This window comes from Rhinolophus sinicus, linkage group LG04 (genome assembly GCF_036562045.2).
Source record: "Rhinolophus sinicus isolate RSC01 linkage group LG04, ASM3656204v1, whole genome shotgun sequence".
NCBI classification, from domain to species: domain Eukaryota; kingdom Metazoa; phylum Chordata; class Mammalia; order Chiroptera; family Rhinolophidae; genus Rhinolophus; species Rhinolophus sinicus.
In genome coordinates, this window is record NC_133754.1 from 177,102,273 (window position 1) to 177,124,773 (window position 22,501).

Here is a 22,501-nt window from a genome sequence, read left to right on the forward strand (position 1 = left end):
CCAGACAGCCAGCATGGTAAGTCCGGGAGCTTGGCGACAGCACGACGGTACGTAGGTCCCTCAGCCTGTCCTCTGGCCCAGACGCCAAAGTGCGTGTCCGAGCCCCGGCAAGACGCGTCTGCAGCTTCGCCTCAGTGACAGGACACCCGCTCGCTGGCGGCTGCGGCAGGAGAGCTCTCCTTCCACAGGCTCAGCACGCGCGAGACGTCCCGCGACGAAGATCGCCCGCGCTCTTGCGCGCCCGCAGCTGAGGCGGCACAGGCGGCGGGAAGCCCCACCCCACCCCACCACTGTCCCGGGAGGGGCGTGGCCGCCACAGGCCCCGCCCCCGCCGCGCGCGCTGCCTCACGGCAACCGGCTCAACACAACAAAATGGCCGCCGCGCCGCTGGGCACCTAAGGGCGAAGACAGGCGCATCTTCACCCGGCCTCGTCCTGCGGGTCCGCTTGGCTCGGCTCCTCGGTGGTGAGTGCCAGGCCTGGTCGAAGGCGTTCTCCGGCATCTGGGCGGAATGGTGGGGGCCGGAGGCCAAGGCGGGAAGGCCTGCGCCAGTTCGGGATGGATTCGGGGCGGGGGCGTGTGCCTGGGAATATGGGATTGGATGGGAAGGAGGGCACGGCCCGGAATCAGTGTGGGGAGGAGAATGATGCAGGGAGGTTTGGATGAGAAGGGAATCAGTCGGTCAGGGGTGGGGGATACGGGGACGGTTGGGGAAACAGGACTAGCGTGTAGAAAGAGTTGGGCGTTGGGGTGTAACGCCGAGAAGGATGGGGGTCCTTCCACCGATGGGAGGCGGGAGGGGCTGGGGTGTGCCAGGTGTCTGTGGGGAATGACAGGGGTAAAGGATGGTTTGGGTATCCTGGCGGGTATCATGGGATTGTACAGGAAGAAAAATGAGTTAGAATGTTGGAAGGAAATGTTAAAAGGAAGGGAAGAGCAAATACTTTGTTGTATAATGGTTAAAGGAGGGGTGAATTTTGAAGCCAAAACTTGGATTCAAGCTTGATTCTGCCACCTTGTGTTACTTAACCAATTCTATGACTCTGGGCAGGTTGCTTAACCTTTCTGCGCATGTGTTTCCTCATTTTGTAAAAATAATTGCTATTACTTTTGAGCGTACAATATTTGTCAGATTCAGTTCTAAGTCGTTTGCGTGTATTAACTCATTTAGAACTTAAAATAACTTGTATAATGGTTACCAACCCCATTTTAAAAGTGAAGAAATTGAGGATCAGAGAGGTTAAGTAATTTGCCTAATGTCAAACAGGGATTTTAACTCAGGCTATTTAGTTCCAGAACCCATGCTTTTAATTCTCAATGATATACCGCCACTTGTAAATAAGGTTAATAATTCTGTTCTTGTACAGCATCTGCGAGGTTTAAATTTGGCTATGTCTTTAGAGTGCTTAGCAGAACCCTTTCTTCATTCATTAAACAAATATTTGTTGGACAATGGACAATAGACAAATAGAGCCCCTGCTGTGTTATAGCTTAAACTCTAGAAGAAAAAATAAGCAATAATCAAGTCGTTTCACAAATAATCATTTCATTCTAACTGTAAGGTGTTATAAAGTTCAGAAACCAGTTATAATAAGGAGATGTAATCTTGCTGTGCATCTTGAGTATAGAAACCCTGCCTTCTCTCTATTCTTAGAGCCTCGCACAGTTCTTGGAGCATAAAAGTTGCTCAGTAAAATTGAATGACTGAGTAAATAAATTAATGGAAGAGGATGGGAAGCTTGGGTTTTAAGGTACCTGAGTAGAATGGAGAATCGAATTCAGAATGTTAATAGAATTGAGAAAGACGCAGAGGTCAGGATGTTAGAAGGGAAAGGCAAGTAGGTAGAAAATTGTGTTGGGATGAAGGTGAACAGGTGGAGGTTTCAGTATTTTCTTTGAGGAGGGAAATAATAGAAGTCAGTATTGGAATGAACTAGGATGTCAGAATATTTTCTGAGATGAGCAGTTTGGGAAATCAGGGTGTATATAGAAGTGTTGAGGCAGGATACTGAAAAGAGCAATAGATAAATGGATGTAAAACAGTGTTAGGGAATTGGGACAGCATTTGTGGGGAAACTTGGAAATCAGAATAGGATGAAGTATGAGAGACAGAGGTTGACAAACACAGGATGGGAGAATTGCCTTTGGAATGGAGTGCAGTGGATTAGAGACTTTGGAGAGGAATGGGAATCAGGATATTTGAAAGGACTAGAGAAAGCTAAAGAGTAAGAGTGTTTAAGTGGGTCCAAGGGTATGGAATGAAGTAGAATTTCAGGGAAAGTACTGACATGTGATTAAATTGCTAACACTTAATCTTTCTTATTACAATTCTTAAAAGGAAGGAGGTTATTCTAGATTTCTAGAATCCATTCTAATATTTTTTTAACTCTATAAGTGAATAAGGCAGAGTTTTTCTAATCAAGAGGGATAACAGAGGACTTCATGATAGTTTAGTGAGACCCAAAGGGTCTTAGTCATTAAGATGTTGTAAGAGGACTTCAGGACGGTTCAGTATTTTAAGAATTAAGAGAGAAAACTGAGATGCAGGACACAAAATAATTGCATTGCATTGTTAGGAAAGGCTGGGTAGAGGTGAAGGTGGTCTCTAATAAACTGTGGTACACAGGATGGTTAGATCAGGGCAGATATCTGAGTCTGAGAGTGACAGCTGTCACATTAAATTTTTTGTTTTTCCTTCAGGAATTTTTTATAATATATGCCATCCATTCATTACTCATGGTCATTTAGTGGCATTTAGTTATAGTCTGTTTTATGTAAGGTGCCTTGCTAGGCCCTAGAGAGCAAATCAAAGGGATTTGGACTCCAGAAAAATCAGCAACATGACGTGGTAATGAAGACATGGGCTTTAGAACCTGGTCTTGGCTTAACCAATTAGTTATGGGACTTTGAACAAATTATCTAACCTCTTAATCTTTAAATGGGAGATAACACCTATTTCATAAGCAGTTGTATTTAATCCTTCTAATTCGATGATACATAGAAGACCTTATCACAACATTTAGCACATGATAAAAGCTAATGATCAACCTGGGAAAATAAATAAAAACAAAATGTAGCTGAAATGATGGGTCTGATTTTCTTGTGAGACTTATACATTAATTCTGAGAGCAGGACCCAAAGAGGAATTCCAGAAATGTTTTGGGCAAGATCAGCATTCCTAGAAGGACTGAAACCCTTCCTTCTCTCTATAGTTGTTGAAAGGTATTGTATTTGCTAAATATTGGTTAACTGATTGACTGTATAATGGCAACTCTCCTTTACATATACTGTATATGTTCCAACCCTTTAAAAAATAAGTTTCTTCATAATTCCAGCCTGCATAATAATATTCATATACCCGTGAAGGTGTTATATATGAAGATGTTCACACATCAAACCATTATAATGTCTTTTTCTAATATCAATTTATATGGCATTAGATTTGACCTACCCAAAATCTTTGGTTTGAAAACAACTGTTTTAAAAAATAATTTGTGTTTTTGTCTTCACATTTTAAGCAGTGAGAGTAGGGGAGATTACGGATATAGAGCAAAAATAGGATCATTATTAACACAGCCTTGTTCAAGACTTAAACATCTTATGAGATATTTTTTGTCTCAGTTTGTCAAATTCATAATTTTTGCAATGTTTTTAGACTGAATGCATTTATAGGAGCAATTGTTTATTATGAAAATCTTTTTTGCATAAACTTAACCTTGCAAATTAGGACTCTTGGTGTTGAGGACTAATATTGCTCATGAAGATATCCTTTTGTAGGGGTACTAGATAGCATTTTATCAGTTCCATGTTCTTTATGAATAACTCACTCAATAAATATTAGTTGTCTACTATCAGCTAGGCTTTGTTCTAGGCCAGGATATACCAGTGAACAATATCACTACTCTCATGGAACTTACATTCTACTAGATTAATTATGTGATTTGATTACAAATTAGTTTGAGAGCAGAACTGACTCTCATCATTACTACAGCTAGCATTGTGACTGACCAAGTCATTTACCATCCTGGGCCTTCGTTTTTTTATGTGAAAAGAAAGGAATTTGACTAAGATCCCTTTCATCAATACATGCTTTAGTTCCTTCTGGAAGACCTCAATTTCAATAAATTGATTTTATGGACAAGCAGTAGTAGGCATGGTAGTCTGAAGCAATTAGATGTTTTCAAACAGCATGAGAGAAACATAAATGAACATCAAATACATAATGTTTATCAAAAGGCAGATATAAAAGATATTCTATTGTTTCTTTTACGCAAAGTTAAAAAATATTAGGTTGGTGCAAAAGTAATTGCGGTGTTTGCAATTTTTAACCTTTTAAACTGCAATAACTTTTGCACCAACCTAATAGTCTAAAAATCTTAATGTTGGACATCAGAATAGTGATTACCCGTGTGTGGGAGTTAGTGACCAGAAGGGGACATGCAAGGGCTTCTGGGGTTCTGGTAATATTCTGTTCCTTGATCTGGATACTAGTTATACAGCTTGTGTTCATTGTATATAAATTCATAGAGCTATGTATGTATGATATGTGTACTTTTTAACATATATAATATAATGCAACAAAAATATACACACACATCCATATACAGAGAGAGACAGAGAGAGAGAGAGGGAGAGGACACGCTGTTAAAATATGGCTTCTAAACAGATTGAATTCTAGTTGTAAAATGTTAGATACATTCATGGCCTACAATTGAGGTGCTGGGAGTTCAGAAATGAATAAGGCATGACGACTCCACTTGTGGATGTTACAATCTGGGTAAGCAAAAAATATTATAGTATAATGAGTCTCTGATGGAGGTGTATGCAGTATGATAATAAGCATGAAGATTAATTCTACTTGAAGGAAGTGGATTTCTGGAAAGCCTTTACAAATAAAATGACATTTTAGTTGGTAGCAAGGAAGAAGAGGATGCCATTTTAAGGAGAGGGAAATTCATGAGCAGAAACTCATGATGTGTCCAGGTAATAATAGAAAGATGATTAGAGTGCAGGATGCATGGTGGGAAAGAGTAAGAAATGAGGCCAGAAAGCTTGGCTAGATTGTGGTGAGTCCTATGTATGATGCAGAAATGTTTAGATTTATTGACAATGAGAACCATCAGACGTCTTTTGTTTTTTTATAAAGTAAGTGAGTCCGGGAGAAAGGATTGAGGGTGAGGCAAAAGAAGACTGAAAGCTGGTTAACAGTCTAAACAAGAGGTGATAAAAGTTAGATCTAGGGCAGGAGCTATGGAGATAGAGATGCGTTTAGAAAATTTCAGAACTAGAATCAGTATCTTAATGGCTGAGGGAAAGGGACGAGTGGGAAATGACTTCATTCATTCATTCGATAAATATTTATTGAGTTCTTGCTAGATGCCAGGCACTATCTCGACTGAGGAGAAAGTGGTGAACAAAACAGAAGCTCTCGTGGAGCTTACAGTCTAAAGGGGAGACAGAATGAAGTCAGACCCTTACCTAACACCATAAACAAAAATTAACTCAAATGGATCGAAGGCTTAAATGTCAGACCTAAAAGTATAGCTCTCTTAGAAAACACAGGGCAAAAGCTGCACGACATTGGATTTGTCAGTGATTTCTTAGATATGACACCAAAGGCACAGGCAACAAAAGAATAATAGACAAATTGGACTTAGTGAAAATTTTTAAATGTTCATCAAAAGACAGTGTCAACAGAGTCAAAAGGCCTACAGAATATTTATAAATCATATATCTGATAAGGGATTAATATCCAGAATATAGAGAGAGAACTCCTAAAACTCAACAAGAAAAAAAGAAAACAACCTGGTTTAAAAATGGGTAGAGAACTTGAATAGACATTTCAAAGAAGATAAACAAATAGCCACAAGCACATGAAAAGATGCTCAACATTACCAGTCATTAGGGAAACGCAAATCAGTAATACAATGAGATACCCCCTCATACTCGTTAGGATAGCCACCATCAAAAAATAAATGAATAACAAGTGCTGGTAAGAATATGGTGAAATTGGAACCCCATGTACCATTGGTGGGAATGTAAAATAGTATAGCTGCTGTGGAAAACAGTATGGCAGTTCCTCAAAAAATTAAAAATGAAATTACTATATGATCCATTAATTCCACTTCTGAGTATATACCCAAGAAGTGAAAGAAGGGTCTTGAAGAGATATTTGTATACCCGTCCATAGCAATATTCTTCATAATATCTAAAACATGGAAGCAGCCCAAGTGTTCACTGACGGATAAATGGATAAGCAAAATGTGATATATGCGGATAATATAGTATTATTCAATGTTAAGAAGGAAGGAAGTTCTGGCATATGCTAGATGGATGAATTTGGGGGATATTATACTACGTAAAATACACCAGCCATCAAAAGACAAATACTGTATGATTCTGCTTATATAATATACTTAGAGTAGTCAGAATCATAGAGACAGAAAGAAGAATGCTGGTTGCCAGGGGCTGCGGAGGGAGGAATGGGGAGTTATTGTTTAACGGGTATAGAACTACAGTTTTACAAGATGAAAAGAGTTATGGAGCTAGACGGTGCTGATGATTACACAACATTATGTATGTGTTTAATACCACTGAAGTGTACACTTAAAATGTTTAAACCAGTCAATTTTATGTTGTATATCTTACCACAGTAAAAAAAAAAAAAAAAAAAAATGATGGAAACAAAGATTAAAAAAAAAAAAAAAAAAGACTGAGGGCAAGCGTTTGTAGCAGAGGAATTATGTGTGGAGGTCTGTGTGGCTGGAGCCCAGGGACTTGAGGGAATGAGTGACCGAAGTGAGGCTAGAGCAACAGGGCCATTTCATGGGGAACCTCACAGGTCATGGCAAATATTATATTCATTATAGCCAGGTTTACTTTTTAAATAGATGACTGGCTGTTTGACTAATGTAGTTACAGAGTAGGAAGTAGATCAGTTAGAAACTATTTTATAGTTTGATGAGGGCTTGGGTTAGAGTAGTTGAGGGTAGAGACAGAAAGAAGTAAACTAATTTGAGACAGAGATTTAGAAGGTAGAATTGACAAAAGTTGGTGATTGATTTGGTATAGGAAAAAAGGGGAAAGGGAGGCATCAAGAATGACTCCCAGGTTTCCATCTTACTCCCATGAGCATTGTTCACTGGTTAGGGAACACTGGAGGAGGAACAGGGTGGGAGGAAAATGAGGGAGGAATGGAGGACATGATGAATTCAGTTTGGACATGTTGATTTTAGGTTGCCAGTGAGGTATCAAGTAGGCAGTTAGGAAGAGGAGTCTGGAACGCAGGGAAAGGTTGGACTGAAGATACAAATCTCAGTATGCAGGTAGCATTGGAAGCCATGGGTGTGTATTAGATTGTCTAAAAATGAGACTAGAGAGAGACTAGAAGAGACTTGAGGAGCTCTGACATTTAAAGATTGAATAGAGGAGTGTGAGCCAGCAAAGGAGGCCAAACAGTGGCCAGCAAGGCAGGAGGATACTAGGAGAGTGTGGTGTCCCAGAATCCAAAGGAAGAAACTGTTTCAGGAAGGAGAGAATGCTCATCAGTATTAAATACAGCTTGTTGCCAAATATTTCCAGAGCCTGCATTCTAGGACCCCGTGTGGGCATCAGGGACCTGTGGCTTATTCGGTCCTATAAATTGAGAACAGAAATTATAGGTAAGACTTCTGGCTAAAGCATTTATCAATACAAAACCCTATGAAGGTCTCTTTTCCCTCTGGCAAGGTGATCAGCAATGTTTAAAATAGTGGCTGCTCCCATCAGCTTAAAGTAGTGTGTGTCCTAGCCTCTATAGCCTGTGAGTTTATAACTTTGTAGTCTTGAAAATTCTAGAAATAGATTAATTTAATAGTTTTGATAACTCTAAAAAAATTAACCTTGTTAAATATACTGAAAACTCTTACAGGTTTTGATGGACACCTGGCTTTATTCTTGCAATGAAGAAAGGTTCTCAGCAAAAATTTTCCAAACCAAAGATGCCATCATCATCTCACTCTCCTAGTCCATCGTCTCTTACGTTCAATATGAGATCTAGGTCACTTTCACCCTTAAGCGGATCAGAGACTCTGCCTTTTCGTTCTGAAGGACAGTGGTGTGAGCGAGGGGAGACTGCAGATGAAAACACTATACTTTTGGACTACCAAGACCATAAAGGTATATGCTTTTTAATCTTAGAATTTGACCACATACTCTGAAGTAGAGAGGGATGATATTGAACTTACATTTTTTGGTCCAAATGTAGCATATATCCAGGTATTGACTTGACCTATCATTTTTATTAACAGACATTGTATGAGGGCATTGGAGGATGGAGGCTTCGGGGTGAGGGTGAAGCTGTCTGAATGGGTTAGGAAAAGGGAGTTTCCAGAAAAAGGGAGCTTTATTTCCTGTGATGGGACAGAGCCTAAAGCTCACCTGCCAAATTTATTATCAGCCTTGGGTAGGTGGAGGGCATATCTGTTCACCTCAGAGTGGAGTGCCTTAATTCAGTATAAAAATGATATCCACCCTTGGGCTATTCCAGTCTGCTTATTGGCAAACTGCTAATCTGTGAATGGACTAATTTCCACATAAGGACATATATAGGTTCCATCAAGGTTTTTATTTTTTTCTTAAAAGCATTCTGTTAGTCTGGGAATCTATTTTCCAAAATTGATTATTTTTTCCTAAGAATCTATTTAATGTGATTAAATGTGAAAGAAAACTATGTGATTTCTTTGCTAAGTCATGAAATCACAGCCATCAAACTCTAGTGACCTGAATATCTGATCAGTTTTATTAATAAACATCAGCTATCAGCATTGAGTTTCGACTATACCCTTGCTATCAATTGGTACATTGCTATTTCTAATTTGTATAATATTTTAGAATATTAGTCATTCTTTCCTCGAACAGCCCAAATTAAAGAAAAAATTATTTATTTGGAACCAAAATAAATATAATATTAACTTATTATAAAAAATCATAGGAAGTCTTTGGCCCACAGCCTAGATCTGAACCCAGGATTAATTTTTTCTGACTCTCAGAGAAAGAACCAAGAGGTAATTTTCTTTTTATGGCTTCCTTTATAAAATGTGACATGGCTTTAAGAAACTTTGGCAGCAATATCCGTGGAGCGCTTAGGACAGGGTCTGCTACCCATCAAGTTAGTACTTTATCTCTATAAAGGATGATGGGATCTCCTCTATCTCTATTTAAAAGAACAACAAGTTTGTGTTTCTCACCATTAAAAAAAAAAAAAAAACCAGAAAAGAGGATTTTAAAGAATTCCAGCATTTCCAACTTTAGTTTGGAATTGTAAAAACAAACAACTAAATAATGTCAGTGTATTATTTTTTTTAATTGCTAAAAACTTCAGTGCTGCATATAATTAAAGGTGTAGGTTTTGGATTCATCTGCCTGGGTTCAAATCCTGGATTTGCATACTACTACCTGCAAGATTTTGAGCAAATTATTACAATTTTTAAAAAATAAATAGGAATAGTCTCTCTCAAAGATTTGGGAATGTCTCTCTCAAAAATTTGGGAATGTCTCTCTCAAAGATTTGTTGTACAAATTAAATGTTTTAAATGTAAAGTATTTAACACAAAGCTTAGTACACAGCTAATATTTATGGAGTATAACTGTTAATGTTATTATTATGAAATGCTATATAAGGTAAAATATTACTAAAACATTGCAATTAGGACGAGCCAGATGTTTTTACATTTGCATGGCTTACAAAAATTTTTTTGTTATATAACATGAAAACAATTTGTTTTTCAGAGTGTTCATGTCTTCCTCTCCTGATAATGATCTGTTTCTGTAATTTCAGAAGCTGATTCTCATGCAGGAGTCCGATATATCACAGAGGCTCTTATTAAAAAACTTACTAAGCAGGATAATTTGGCCTTGGTAAAATCTCTGAACCTTTCACTTTCTAAAGATGGTGGCAAGAAATTTAGGGTAAGTTACCAACATTTCTGAATATAGACATTGTTTTTGATGTTTCTGTGCTTTAAAACTGAGAAGATTATTTTAGATTTACAGTTACATCTCATCCTAATGTCACCTAATTTGTAGCAGACCTTTTTATTTTTTCCAGTGAAAAGTTCTGCATCAGAAGTATGACACCTTCAAATACATTAAGTTCCTATTATTTTATGCATTATTGACTCTCTTTAGAGATGAGGTCTGCGGACTACAGCTTACAGGCCAAATCAGGCTTGCTGCTATTTTTGTAACTAAAATCTTATTGGAACACAGTCACACTCATTTGTTTACATATTGTCTTTGGCTGGTTTTGTGCTATAATAGCAGAGGTGAGTAGTTGCCACAGAGACTTTGTAGCCCACAAAGCCAGAAATATTTGCTATCTGGCTTTTTGCAGAAAAAGTTTGCTGATCCCTGCTGTAGAGTATTTCCCACTTTATTCATAAACTGTACAATAGGAACACATTATAATAGACAGTTTAAGTTTTAATTAGAAAAAATGTAAACTTAGATGCCTACTGCATTCGTCACAAAAATTAATCGAAGATCTTAATGAAAACAAAACAAAAATCAAACCAACAAAAATGCAAATGAAGGAGATAATGGCTTGACCTTAAAAACAAGTTCCATTTGAGGTGACTTGCTTTATGTAGAGGAGATTGAGCATGTCAAACGTAGGCTCCACACAGCAGGGAAATTGTCCAGTTCAATGGTGCATCTCCATTGCCTGGTGCCACACTTGCTATGTAGTAAGTGTGTAATCAATACTGTTGACTAATGACTGTTTTTAAACTTGAGGGGAAGATCCAGGAGAAAGAAAGAGGTTGAAGATGCAAGAGCATGGGGAGAGGAGATGGGTAAGGTTATGAAGAGCCTAAGTACCTAGCTGAGCTTTGAAGAAAGGAGAGGAGGGAGGGAGAGGCATGGAGAAGATGAGGTGGGGGTGTTCTTGTTGGATAGTCTTGAGCTTCTTAGTACATGGGAAGTGTGTCCACTGAGGGGCAGGGAGAGTGTGGCAGCTTGAGGAGAGCTGCTTCTCCTGGTCAAGGAGTGCCGTACCAAGGGATTGTCAGGAGAGCAGTAAGGGTTTAGTCTCTGATGACTGATCAGAACAGCCCCTGATACACATACTTACATGTTGTGCTTATGTCAAGGCATCTGTTGTATAAAGTATTCATTTGTCTCCAATTAGTATATCGAAAATTTGGAAAAATGTATTAAACTTGAAGTACTGAATCTCAGCTATAATCTAATAGGGAAGATTGAGAAGGTGGACAAGCTGTTAAAATTACGTGAACTCAACTTGTCATATAACAAAATCTGGTAAGTAAATACTTCTTTAGGTAGCATTGCAGGGTCATCTTTGGTAAAAGATAGATTAATGCTGCCCACGTTACTGAAAGAAGCCTTCAAAGCAGCAGGCACCTGATCCTTATTCATTGATAGTCTAGCCCTTCGCAGATGATAACTGCCTTCATGATTTGGCCTTACTAAAGAATGGATTAATATCTTAATCTAGCATTATCAAAGAAGGAGATACATTTTTTGAGTATCAAATTTTATCTTAATTCCATTTTTGACAGGAAGTTTCCCAGGTAGAGGCTTTGATTCACTGCCTTATTACATTAAGAAAGTTGACATGAAGCAATATGTTTAACCCTGTCAATTTGATCCCAAAGATATTTCCACCTGTATGTGTTTTTCCTTATGTTTTTTGCTCATTGCTATAAGCAATATACTCTGTTTTGTTTCCACTTCATAATATATATATAATATACATTACTCTTGAGAAGTAAACATGATAAAACTGACAGAGGCTAAAACTGTAAATAGAAAACTTGTTATAGACAAAATGATACAATTATCAAATCTTGAAAATCTTTATATTTGTATACTTTCCCCCCACATTAGACTTGGTATATCTAATGCCTATTCCCCCCCACCAACAAAATAAAACAACAACAACAAAAAAACACTAACAGTGGCAGAAGCTCTAATATGGCAGAAATGAAATGGGGGGAAAAACTGATTAATGAATTAAATACTTAATATAAAATTTGTATAAAAAATAATTGCTCCTGATGAAAATAACTTCAACAAAATGAAAGTGAAAATAAAGCTTGGAAATATTTTCCCAGTATAGAAAATTGACCAAGGAATTAAATTGGAATCAACTTGAGAAAAATAGTTCATCAATGAAAATTCATAAATATGGGTGATACATGTTTTATTAATAGAAATATTCTGATGAGAATATTTCTGTTTATAAATACAGTATCGTTCTGTGGGTCCACCAGTTCAGAATGGCAGCCATAGTCTGCTGTTGAGGCTAATCTTTTTGGTAATTATTTCAGGTAATAATTAAGGACATCTTCTCCTGTGCATGGCCGTAGCACATAGCACCGTGTGTGCTGTTGAGTTTTCAGCTGTCCCCTGGCTGTCCACTGGTACTCTTTACAGTGGTTAATGAGACTGACATGGGCACACACTTCTTTTCTGTGTTGTGGGATCATAAAGTTTGATAGTAAGATAGGTGGGCTTCCTGGACACAGTAATGAAGAGTTTACCAAAGCTGTTGTGGTAAATTTGTTTTTAGCCACTTTTTTGGTTCTCATTTATGAAAAAACTTAAGTTGTGATTGTGAAAAGGAGCTCCACAAAAACCCAAGGCTATTAAATCTAAAAACAGAGTGAAGGAACTCATATCATTGTACTTATTACTAAGTTTGATTTTACCGTCTGGTTTCCAGCAAAATTGAAGGCATAGAAAATATGTGTAATCTACGAAAGCTAAACCTTGCAGGAAATGAAATTGAACATATTCCAGCATGGTTTGGGAAGAAGTTAAAATCTTTGCGAGTCCTCAATCTGAAAGGCAACAAGATATCATCGGTAAGTTATTCAAAGTAGCAAGAATCTTTTTTCAAATTTTTGGACTTACTGAAAAAAAAAGATTAAAATCTAAATTTTTTAAAAATGGGGCCTCTTCTTTTAAGGTCCTTGGTCCTTTGACCAAACATCAAATTCAGACATAACCTGGGATTCTCTAGGGTAATTAAGTATAGTCAGTCCTGGTTTTACTTGGTTCCATGGTAGCTGAGAGTTGACTTCTTAGCATTTTCACATCTATCATTCCATTTGAGACTCAGGACACTCTTGTTAAAAAGAAAGTGCAGGGATTTTTTTCTTTAACTAAGACTTTAAAATTTATCCTTTTTTAAATTAAAGTTTGTTGGGGTGACAATTATTAGTAAAGTTGCATAGATTTCAGGTGTACAATTCTGTATTACATCATCTATATATCACATTGTGTGTTCATCATCCAGAATCAGTTCTCCTTCCATCACCATATATTTCATCCCTTTTCCCCTCATCTACCACCCCTTTTGCCCCTTACCCTCTGGTAACCACTAAACTATTGTCTGTATCTGAGTTTTTGTTTTCTTTATTTGTCTTGTTCCTTTGTTTTCAGTTTTATATCCCACATATCAGTGAAATCATATGGTTCTTGACTTTTTCTGTCTGGCTTGTTTCGCTTAGCATAATCTCAAGATCCAACCATGTTGTTACAAATGGCACAATTTCATCTTTTCTTATGGCAGAATAGTATTCCATTGTGTACATATACCACAACTTCTTTATGAATCATCTTTCAAAGGACACTTTTTTATAGCCATTTATATTTTTTGATTTGTATAATGAAAAGACAATAGATTTACAGTTATACAGATTTCAATTCAAATCCTTTTTCATTCACTTATAACCTCTGAGCTTTGAGCAAGTCACCTAACTTCTTTGAACCTCAGTTTCTTCATCTCTAAAATTAAGATGATGCTTACGTCATAGGTTGTTGTGAGGAGTCACAAATGAACTAGTATATGGAAAATGCCTAGTATTGCCCGGATACACTATAGATACTCAAATACTCCCTTTCTGTTCCTCCACTCACACTACTTTTGGATGATGAATTGCATGAAAATAGGTTCCTTGCCATGTTAATAGCAATGTTCTTGACTTATTACTTCCTTTAGGTGTGTTTATGATTTTTAAATTATACCAATAATAATGTTATATATCTTTTCAGCTCCAAGATGTAAGCAGATTGAAACCGCTTCAAGATTTGACTTCTCTCGTTCTAACTGAAAATCCAGTTGTGACCCTTCCTCATTACCTCCAGTTTACCATTTTTCACCTCCGTTCACTGGAAAGTTTGGAAGGTCAGCCAGTAACCACTCAGGACAGACAGGATGCTTTTGAGAGATTCAGTTTAGGTAAGATGACATTTTTTTAAAAATTAAATTTGTGTGGGAGAGGAATAACTAAGAAGTTATCCAGGAAGATATATTATGTTATGAACTTCATAGTGCTATTAAAATATGCATGGAAAATGACACCGTAAATCAATTCAACAAATATTCATTCAGCATGTCCTGTGAGCCAAGCACCGTATATGGCACCAAAGATACAATAGTAAGATAGATGGTACTGGCCTTCGTGCAGCTTGCATTTTAGTGGACAGACAAAAAGCCTGTAAACCCAGATAAAGTAACAAAGGAGAAGCCCCCTTTTTGGGAAAGTGGTGTAAAGGAATGTCGCTCTAAGGAAGTGACATTTAAACTGATGGCAAAGCCAAGAATAGATTAGCCATGTGAACAAAGGCATTCAGGGAAAGGGAGCAGCTGGTGCTTTGAGGTTGGAAAGACCATGGTGAGTTAAGGAACTGAAAGGAGATCAGTATGACTGCAGGATAGCTCACGAAAAAGTTTGCAGAGATGGGGAGGGGTGAGATGGCACAGGGCCTTGGGGTTGGGATTTTATTCCAGGCACCGTGGAAAGCCATTGACAGTTTTTAAGCTGGGGTGGGACATGAGGCAGTTTATGTATTAAGAAGATTATTTTTGAAACAGGATGGAGAATGATTTGGGAAAGGAGAAAATTGAACTAAAGGGACATGGGAGGAGGCTGTTGCAGAGCTCTAGGCTAGATGTGGTGATGGTCTGTATTTAGGTGGTGGGTATAGGAAAGATGCATGAGTTTTGAAGGTAGGATCAGCAGCACTTTCTAATGGACGGGATAATTCCTGGCTTCTGGCTTGAGTAAGTGCTTAGATGGTGGTGCTATTGTTTATAAAAATGAGAGAACTCAGAATGCTGAGTTTGAGTGAATGCCTTGCAACACCCAAGAAGAGCGTTGGAAATGTGTCTGGAGTTCAAAGAGATCTGTACAAGAGATATAAATTTGAGACTTACCAAGCATAAATATAATAGTTAATTCCACTCACTGGAATCGATTAGCTCACTCTGGGGTTGAGAAGAGCAAGAAGGGGAGCCAGCTAAGAAAAATGAGAAAAAAGAAGCCAGCAAGATAGGAGAAAACCAGGAAACAGTGTGTTGCAAAAGCCCAGAAAAAAGTATTTCAAGAGAGGAAGTGGTTGGCAGTGTTGACTGTTGCTGAGACATGAAGAAGATGAGCACAGAGAATGCAGTAGATCGGCAATGTGCTCGTATGATGGTGATCTTGACAAGAGCAGTTAAGGAGCGGTTGGGACAAATGCTAGGTTATAGATGGGAGAGTGAATGGGAAGGAGACATTTGGGTGAAGATTTGCAATTTCCTCCCACAATTTCTCTCCCGATACCTAATAAATGTGTTAAAAAAAAAAAATCACCAATAGCTTCCAGACCAGGAAAGGGGCAGAAGTGAATGTAGTAAACGTCAAAGCTAGTAATTAAAGAAACAGAGAATATTCAAGAGTGGCGTAGAGAGGCAAATCATGGCTCAGTTCTTTTGGTTCATGAGAAGACAAGATGAGATCGGAGAAAATGAAAGACTGTCTCTTAATAAGAGGGACAGGACGCTTTCTTTATCAGAAGGGAGAGCAGATATGTGCAGGCGTGGGTAGTTTTGAGGAAGTTCCTACTGGTGGGGTCTGTTTTCTCAGGAAATATGAGGTCATCAACTGAGAAAGAGAATAGGGGTATGGGAGTTGGGGAGAAAGAAGGTATGAAATAGCCGTTTTAAAATGTTAGGAAATGAGCCTCTGTAGTCAACCATTTAAAGTTAATGTTAATCCATTTTGACTTACAAAAATGGCAATTTGATAATGGTTTGATCCAATACTTGAGAAATATGGTAAATTTTTATTAGTTTGGGATCCCCCTAACTCAACATTTGTTACCCTGAAGTTTATGTTTTAGAATCCTTAAAAAGACAAATAATGCAAAGGGAAGTCATCATATAAATATACTACTATAGGGGAAGATGTTTAAACTACTTGTGATGCATTTATGACCTTGAATATTAATTAGGAGCCTTTAATGTGCTGAGTTCTGCGACCCAATAGTGAGCCAGATAGACGGTTTCTGCTTTCACAAAGATTTAGTGGGGAAGGCAGGCAGCCAAGCTATTTGATCACATTTTACAATGCCCTGTAGACGAGGGCCACAGAAGAGTGCAGGGTGGTGGGAGAGCACCCCTGAGAAGCATCTAACTTGGGGAGAGGGGAGAGTCAGGGCAGACTTCTCAAAATGTTTTTAAAACTAAGACCTGGAGGATATAAAATAGACCCATAGGAGATAGAAGAGGACAGTTCCAGGTAGAAGGTGTGAGTGAAAAAAGCCTGCAGGTGATAAGAGGCATCACAAATCTGAAGAATTGAATCATTACAAATGGACTGCAGTGGGGTGTACTTGAAAATGAGGCTGGAGAGGAGGGAGTTCAGGACCCAGTCATGAAGAGCCTTGTCCGTTATTCATGCAGGCGTTTTGGATCCTATCCTAAGCATCATGGGAAGCCTTGAAGGATTCTAAGATAGCGTAGTATTTTGCAAACATGCTTGCAGCATCCTTTAAAGTGTAATTACTAATATCGAATAAAATATTGCATGTTTTTTCTAGGATACCTGTGTTTATCAATACACTAATTGAATTAAATACTTGGAAGAAAAGTGTTATCTTTTAAAATTGTTATACGAATGACAATGACTTCTTACCTCTTAATATAAATCCCTTTCTAGTTCAAGATAGTCTTTTTCCCGAAACCATAGTGAATGATTTTGAAAGTAGAATTGTATTGATACTATCCTAAGAGTTCTTTTGCTATTAGTTAAGAAATATTCTTACGTTTCTCCAAATAGGAAATATGATGATCAATAAATTGTTAAATTTGTATTGGCAGAAGAAGTAGAAAGACTGGAAAGAGATCTGGAAAAGAAGATAATGGAAACTGAAGAGCTTAAGAGCAAACAATCAAAGCTCCTCGAGGAAATTAAAAATCAAGATAAATTGAACAAATCATTAAAAGAGGCGACCGTGTTACAAAAACAGAGCTATGATGAGCTAGAGAGTAACCTAAACACGAAAAATGAATTGGTAAGTTCGTATTATTTTACGTTGCTTTGACTTTAGTCTCTTGAATAGAGCATTCTTTGCCCTTGAGTCTAAAAACACAACTTCTAGACTGTAGAATGGGGAAGATGTGGTTCAACAGAAGTCTGTGCAAAAGATTTTACAAGTTGTAGTTGACGGGCACTGTATGACATGGCTGCCCAAGAGACAAATGCTGTCTTGGGCTGCATTATGTGAAGTATGGTACCCAGAACAAAGGAGAGAGGTGAAGCCCCACACTGTGAGCAGCTGGTCAGACTGTCTTATCGATGTGTGTATTGTTTGTAACGACAACATTGGTGAGGCCGTACATTGGCAAAAACTTTTAGAAGGCAATTTGACAAAATTATCCTAATTTAAATGGATATATCTATGTCCTTTATATTGGAAATATTATGTATAGTATGTTTGTTATTGTATTTGTATTATTTATTTTTACTATATAAGTGTAGTATAATATGTATTTCCAGTAGCATGTTCTGTAGAAATGGTAGCAAGAATGTGTAAAGATATTATATATGTATAATACATACATACATATATATAAATACACATATACCCATGTACATATACAAGGACATTCACTACAGTAGTGTTTACATTAGCAAAATATTCAGAATAATTAAAATTCCCTCAGTGGATACCCATGTGGTAAATTAATCGTGTTACTATTAAAATGAGGTAGAGCTGTATGTCCTGATACGGAAAGATGTCTAACACATATTGCTATGTAAAAAACAGCAAGCTGTGCAACAATATATCAAGTATGATCTTATATATAAAGATAGCATATAATAGGGGTGACCAGTTAGCTCAGTTGGTTAGAGTGTGGTGCTGGTAACACCAAGGTTGCTGGTTCGATCCCCATGTGGGTCACTGGAAGCTGCGCCCTCCTTAGGAGAGTCAACTATGCCATTGTGGCGTGAAAGCAATATGTAACCAATGACAATGGATGTTTCCCAGTAAAATTTTTTTAAAAAGAAAAAGAAAATACTGTAACAACCTGGGAAAAATATTTTTTAAAAAATAGCAAAGAATAGTATCATGTGTAGGGAAAATGGTAGCATATGTACCAGACTCTTCACAGTAGTTATTTATGAGGAATGGAATTATAGACTTTCTAATTGCTACTTACACATGTGTACAATGTTTAAATTTTATGTAATTTGGCTTTATGGTTGAAATAAAAAGAAAAGATAAAGATTTAGACGACTAGACAGTGTACAACCAAAAGGTCCCTGACCCAGGGGCTTCAAAGGTCGTGCAACCATGTCCTATGAGGAATGGACAACGCCAACAGGTGTGTCCAGGCTGGAGAAGAGGAGACCCAGTGAGCTATGGTGATTGCTTTCAGATAGTCAAAGGACTGTTTCATGAACGAGGGACTTAGAGTTATCGACTAAGGTTCAATATGGTAAAATGAAGAAATGGCAAATAGAATTATAGGAAAACAGTTTTTCATTTAGTAAGTAGAAATTTCTAATAGCTGTCCTGAACTAAAGTGCCATAACTCTGGAATGTGTTGTTGTCACTGAAACGGGCATATGCTCAGGGTTTGGGGAAAAGAAAAACATTAGGCAGGGAGGTGGACTAAATGATCTTAAAAGGTCTTTCCCAGAGATTCTGATTCTGTAAAATTATTAGGCTACTCTTCGTAAGGAAAAAATAGCTATTAGTACTTTTTTTTTCTCTTTTGACAATTCTTTTTCTGACCTATGCATAACTTAGAGAATTATACTTCTCATATAACTATAGAATCTTAGATATACAGTTATCTTTTTTACATCCCCCTTTCAAGATTGGCATCTTGGCTTAATTACTTGATTTGTTGACAAGAATTCTGCTTAAGCACTTAAATTTTTTAGCAAGAAAAAAGTGTTCCCTTTTTTTTTGTAGAGAGGGAAATTGTTATTTGAAATCCAGATACTTATCTACCTCCTTCTTGAGTTCTTCTTTGCCAGAGAAAAAAGGTAGGGGATGTGATGAAAGGGCATCTTCCCCAGCTATGTTAGTGAAATACACAGGGCATTTGTAGGTTCTTTCACATGCCTCTTATTTGAAGGTAATTTTCAAACATGTCAGCTGTGTTCTGAAGGCATGTTATATGTGATGTTAATAAATCAGTGATTATCAATGGTTTTATATTATACATACTTCTGTTGCTCTCCATTCCATAATAAAGTAAAATGGATTGATGAGCAATTAAATCATTGGAGACCTACATGATAATCAATTTTATTTTAGCAGTGAACTCTTTGTGCCATCACTTAACATTTGTATTTAAAATATAAAAAACAAACAAACTGTGCTTACTATGGTGTCACTTGACATTTGTGAACATTTAAAATTTTTTAAATTACTGATCTTTTTTTATAATGTAGAATCCATTTTTTATTAAGATAAAAGGAATTACAATTTCTATATGCTGACTCCATGGTGCAGGTTAGTGAGCCTGTTGAAAACCTTGGCAAAATGTTGTATTTTATGACTTGGAGCTATCCCCAAATTATGGGTTACTATATTGCCTAGTTTTCTCTTTTGTTTGTTTGATGTTGTTGATATGTTTGTGCTGTGAATAAATGTTTTGTAAATTGTCAACAGTTTTTGCTGTTTTGTTTTTTGTAACTTTCTGGTTAGACGATAGACTGTGCTCATCTTTGTGGCATGTTATTTTTATCATTAACCATTTAAAAACACATTTACATACAAAGTTAATGTTTGTTATAACAAATTCAGACAATACAAATATATATAATAGAAAATGAAGGTCTCACTCTCCCCCTGCATCTTATTTTTTACAAAACAGTATATCATGGATAGTTAGCTCTCCAAGTTGAAAAAGAATACACACACACGTGTGTGCATGCACACACACATATACACACACTCATAAATCTTTTTTATTCTTTTCAAAGTCTATATTGTGTTTATTATATGTATCCTTCATAATTTATGTAGCCTATTCTTATTGATGAATATTTAGGTTGCTTCCACTTTTTTGTTATTAGAAACAATACTACAGAGAAAATCTTTATACATATATATACATATATATATATATATATATATATATATATATATATATATATATGTATATATATACCATGGGTGCCAAAAAAAATGTATGTAAGTGGACACTTTGGTCAGCATTGCTCAAGCAGTAGTTCGCCGTAATCAAAAGTGTCTGGACGCTGATGGTAACTACTTTGAGCACCTCTCGTAATTGCAGAAGTCAAACATGACTTGTTTTCATCTTTTGTAATTGGTACATATTGAGTATTACAATTTTAATAGTTTTTTCCTTTCTTAAAATGTGTATACATGTTTTGGGTACTTCTGGTATATATATTGTACACACACACACACACACACACACACTTATACATTCATACTAGTAATTCCTTAGTATAAATCATAAGTAGAATTACTATGTAATTTGCATTTTAAATCTGTTAACTATTAATGCACCTTTCATAAAGCTTATAGCTGTTTTACACTTCTACAGCAGTGAGTGAAAGAGCCCATCCCCCACTTGATATTATTATTTTGAACTTGTAAATAGGGAAAAAAATGGAATCTCATTGCTTTAACTTCACATTTCTTTAGTGGTTGGAGAGTTGAGTATTACATATATATTCATTAGCTCTTTTGTATTCTTTAAATTTCTTCTTTCAATTTTTATTGTTTTGCCTGTTCTTTACTACTCCAGAGGACTAGTCTATTTTTTTAAAAAGAATTCTGAGTCTTATTCTAAGAGCCTGCGTTTGAAAAACATTTTCCATTCTCTTATGCAAAATATGTGGTGATAATATCATCTATAGTTATATGTTTTCCAGTTTCATAAAGTAGTTCCTCATGTAATAGGTCAAACTATAAAAGAAATGTAGTAACATGGAAGTAAAGCTGCTGGTGGCAATTTAAACTATAGTAATCCCCCTCTCCTGCCCCAAGCCAATACTAACTTTGATTAACTTTAATATTAATATTGCTCTTTATCTTTTTGAATATTATTTAATTCCTGTTCTTCAGTTTCCTTACTTTAAAATGAGTATGACTTACCTGTTCTGCCAGTCTCACAGAATTGTGAGGACTGAATGAAGTAATGAATGTGAAAATAATTTGAAATGAATCAAGCTAAGTAATGGAAGGTGGTAACTCTGTAACTCATAGAATGATGGTAAAATGTGTCCATGTAAGAACAATGCAAGTAATAATAACAATATCTTTTTAAGTTAAGTTGTCAGTAAAGAACAACTAACATTATTACAGCCTAACTCTCCAGAATTCTCTAGGTCATGGTTTCTGTTTGCTTTTCTCCTTTTAGCCCTTGTCTGGGTTCCTTGCAGACCCTTTTCTGCCGAGTCTTTATTCTTCCTTAAAGGTAGTTCCTTCAGGACTGAATTGCACACTATGTTTTTCATGGTTTGCATGATAACTTGTATTAATATATTCATGTACATCTTAAGTTTTAAAACTGGCCTGCCTTCTCAAGAAACGTGCTTGTGTATGTATAATTTTTTGAAATGGATGTGTACATAGGAGAGTGAATTTGCATGTTGGGGGAAAGAATTTGTATCATTTTTCCTGTTGGTAAATATGTTAACTGCAGTCAACTCTTGATTATCCACAGCTCATACTAGAACTAACCGATTTCCCAAGTCTTTTGACTCTTAACTTGCTCTCATTTATGTGTTTCTGCAATGGACGTTTATTGAATGCTTACGATATGCTAAGCCTAGTGCTATAGGAGACACAAAGGTACTTTAAGAGGCACAGAGTATTTGTTATTATTTGCCTTCAGAGACCAGTCTATGCTTTCTCCATTGTGACAGTCACGTTTGCCTTTGTTTGGCCCTACTGCCAATAATCTTTGGGGAAAGAAGCCCAAGATTAGTTGACACTGTTGGTTGTGAGTTGCTTTCTTGAGGCTCGTAGAGCATCAGTGGGGGTAATACGCTGGACACCCCGCAGCAGGACATCAAAGACTGTAAAGTATAATGGACAGAGGGTTGGATTTGAAATTAGGAGACTTGGAACTGATCTCTAGCTCTTCCATTACCAGCTGTGCAATTGGGCAAGTTATTTAACGTTTCTGTGTAGCTTTAATCACCTCGTAAGGTAGTTATGAAGCTTCTGTGAGATA

General features: G+C 36.9%; 1 protein-coding gene across 3 annotated transcripts in view; it reads left to right on the forward strand.

The window, feature by feature from the left end:
* Positions 1-327: 327 nt before the first annotated feature.
* The window catches only part of CNTRL (centriolin), a 77,902-nt gene continuing 55,728 nt past the window's right edge, over positions 328-22,501 (forward strand). Inside the window, exons 1-8 of one of the 3 annotated variants that reach the window (XM_019731213.2) lie at positions 328-465; positions 7,910-8,157; positions 9,818-9,948; positions 11,168-11,298; positions 12,725-12,866; positions 14,059-14,245; positions 17,150-17,343; positions 21,683-21,739. In XM_019731213.2, coding sequence (XP_019586772.2) covers positions 7,941-8,157; positions 9,818-9,948; positions 11,168-11,298; positions 12,725-12,866; positions 14,059-14,245; positions 17,150-17,343; positions 21,683-21,739 — 1,059 coding nt within the window. In that variant the 5' untranslated portion in view covers positions 328-465; positions 7,910-7,940. Of the gene's footprint in view, positions 466-7,909; positions 8,158-9,815; positions 9,949-11,167; positions 11,299-12,724; positions 12,867-14,058; positions 14,246-17,149; positions 17,344-21,682; positions 21,740-22,501 lie in introns of those variants that run through there. The other 2 variants (XM_019731215.2, XM_019731216.2) reach the window with 2 other exon arrangements.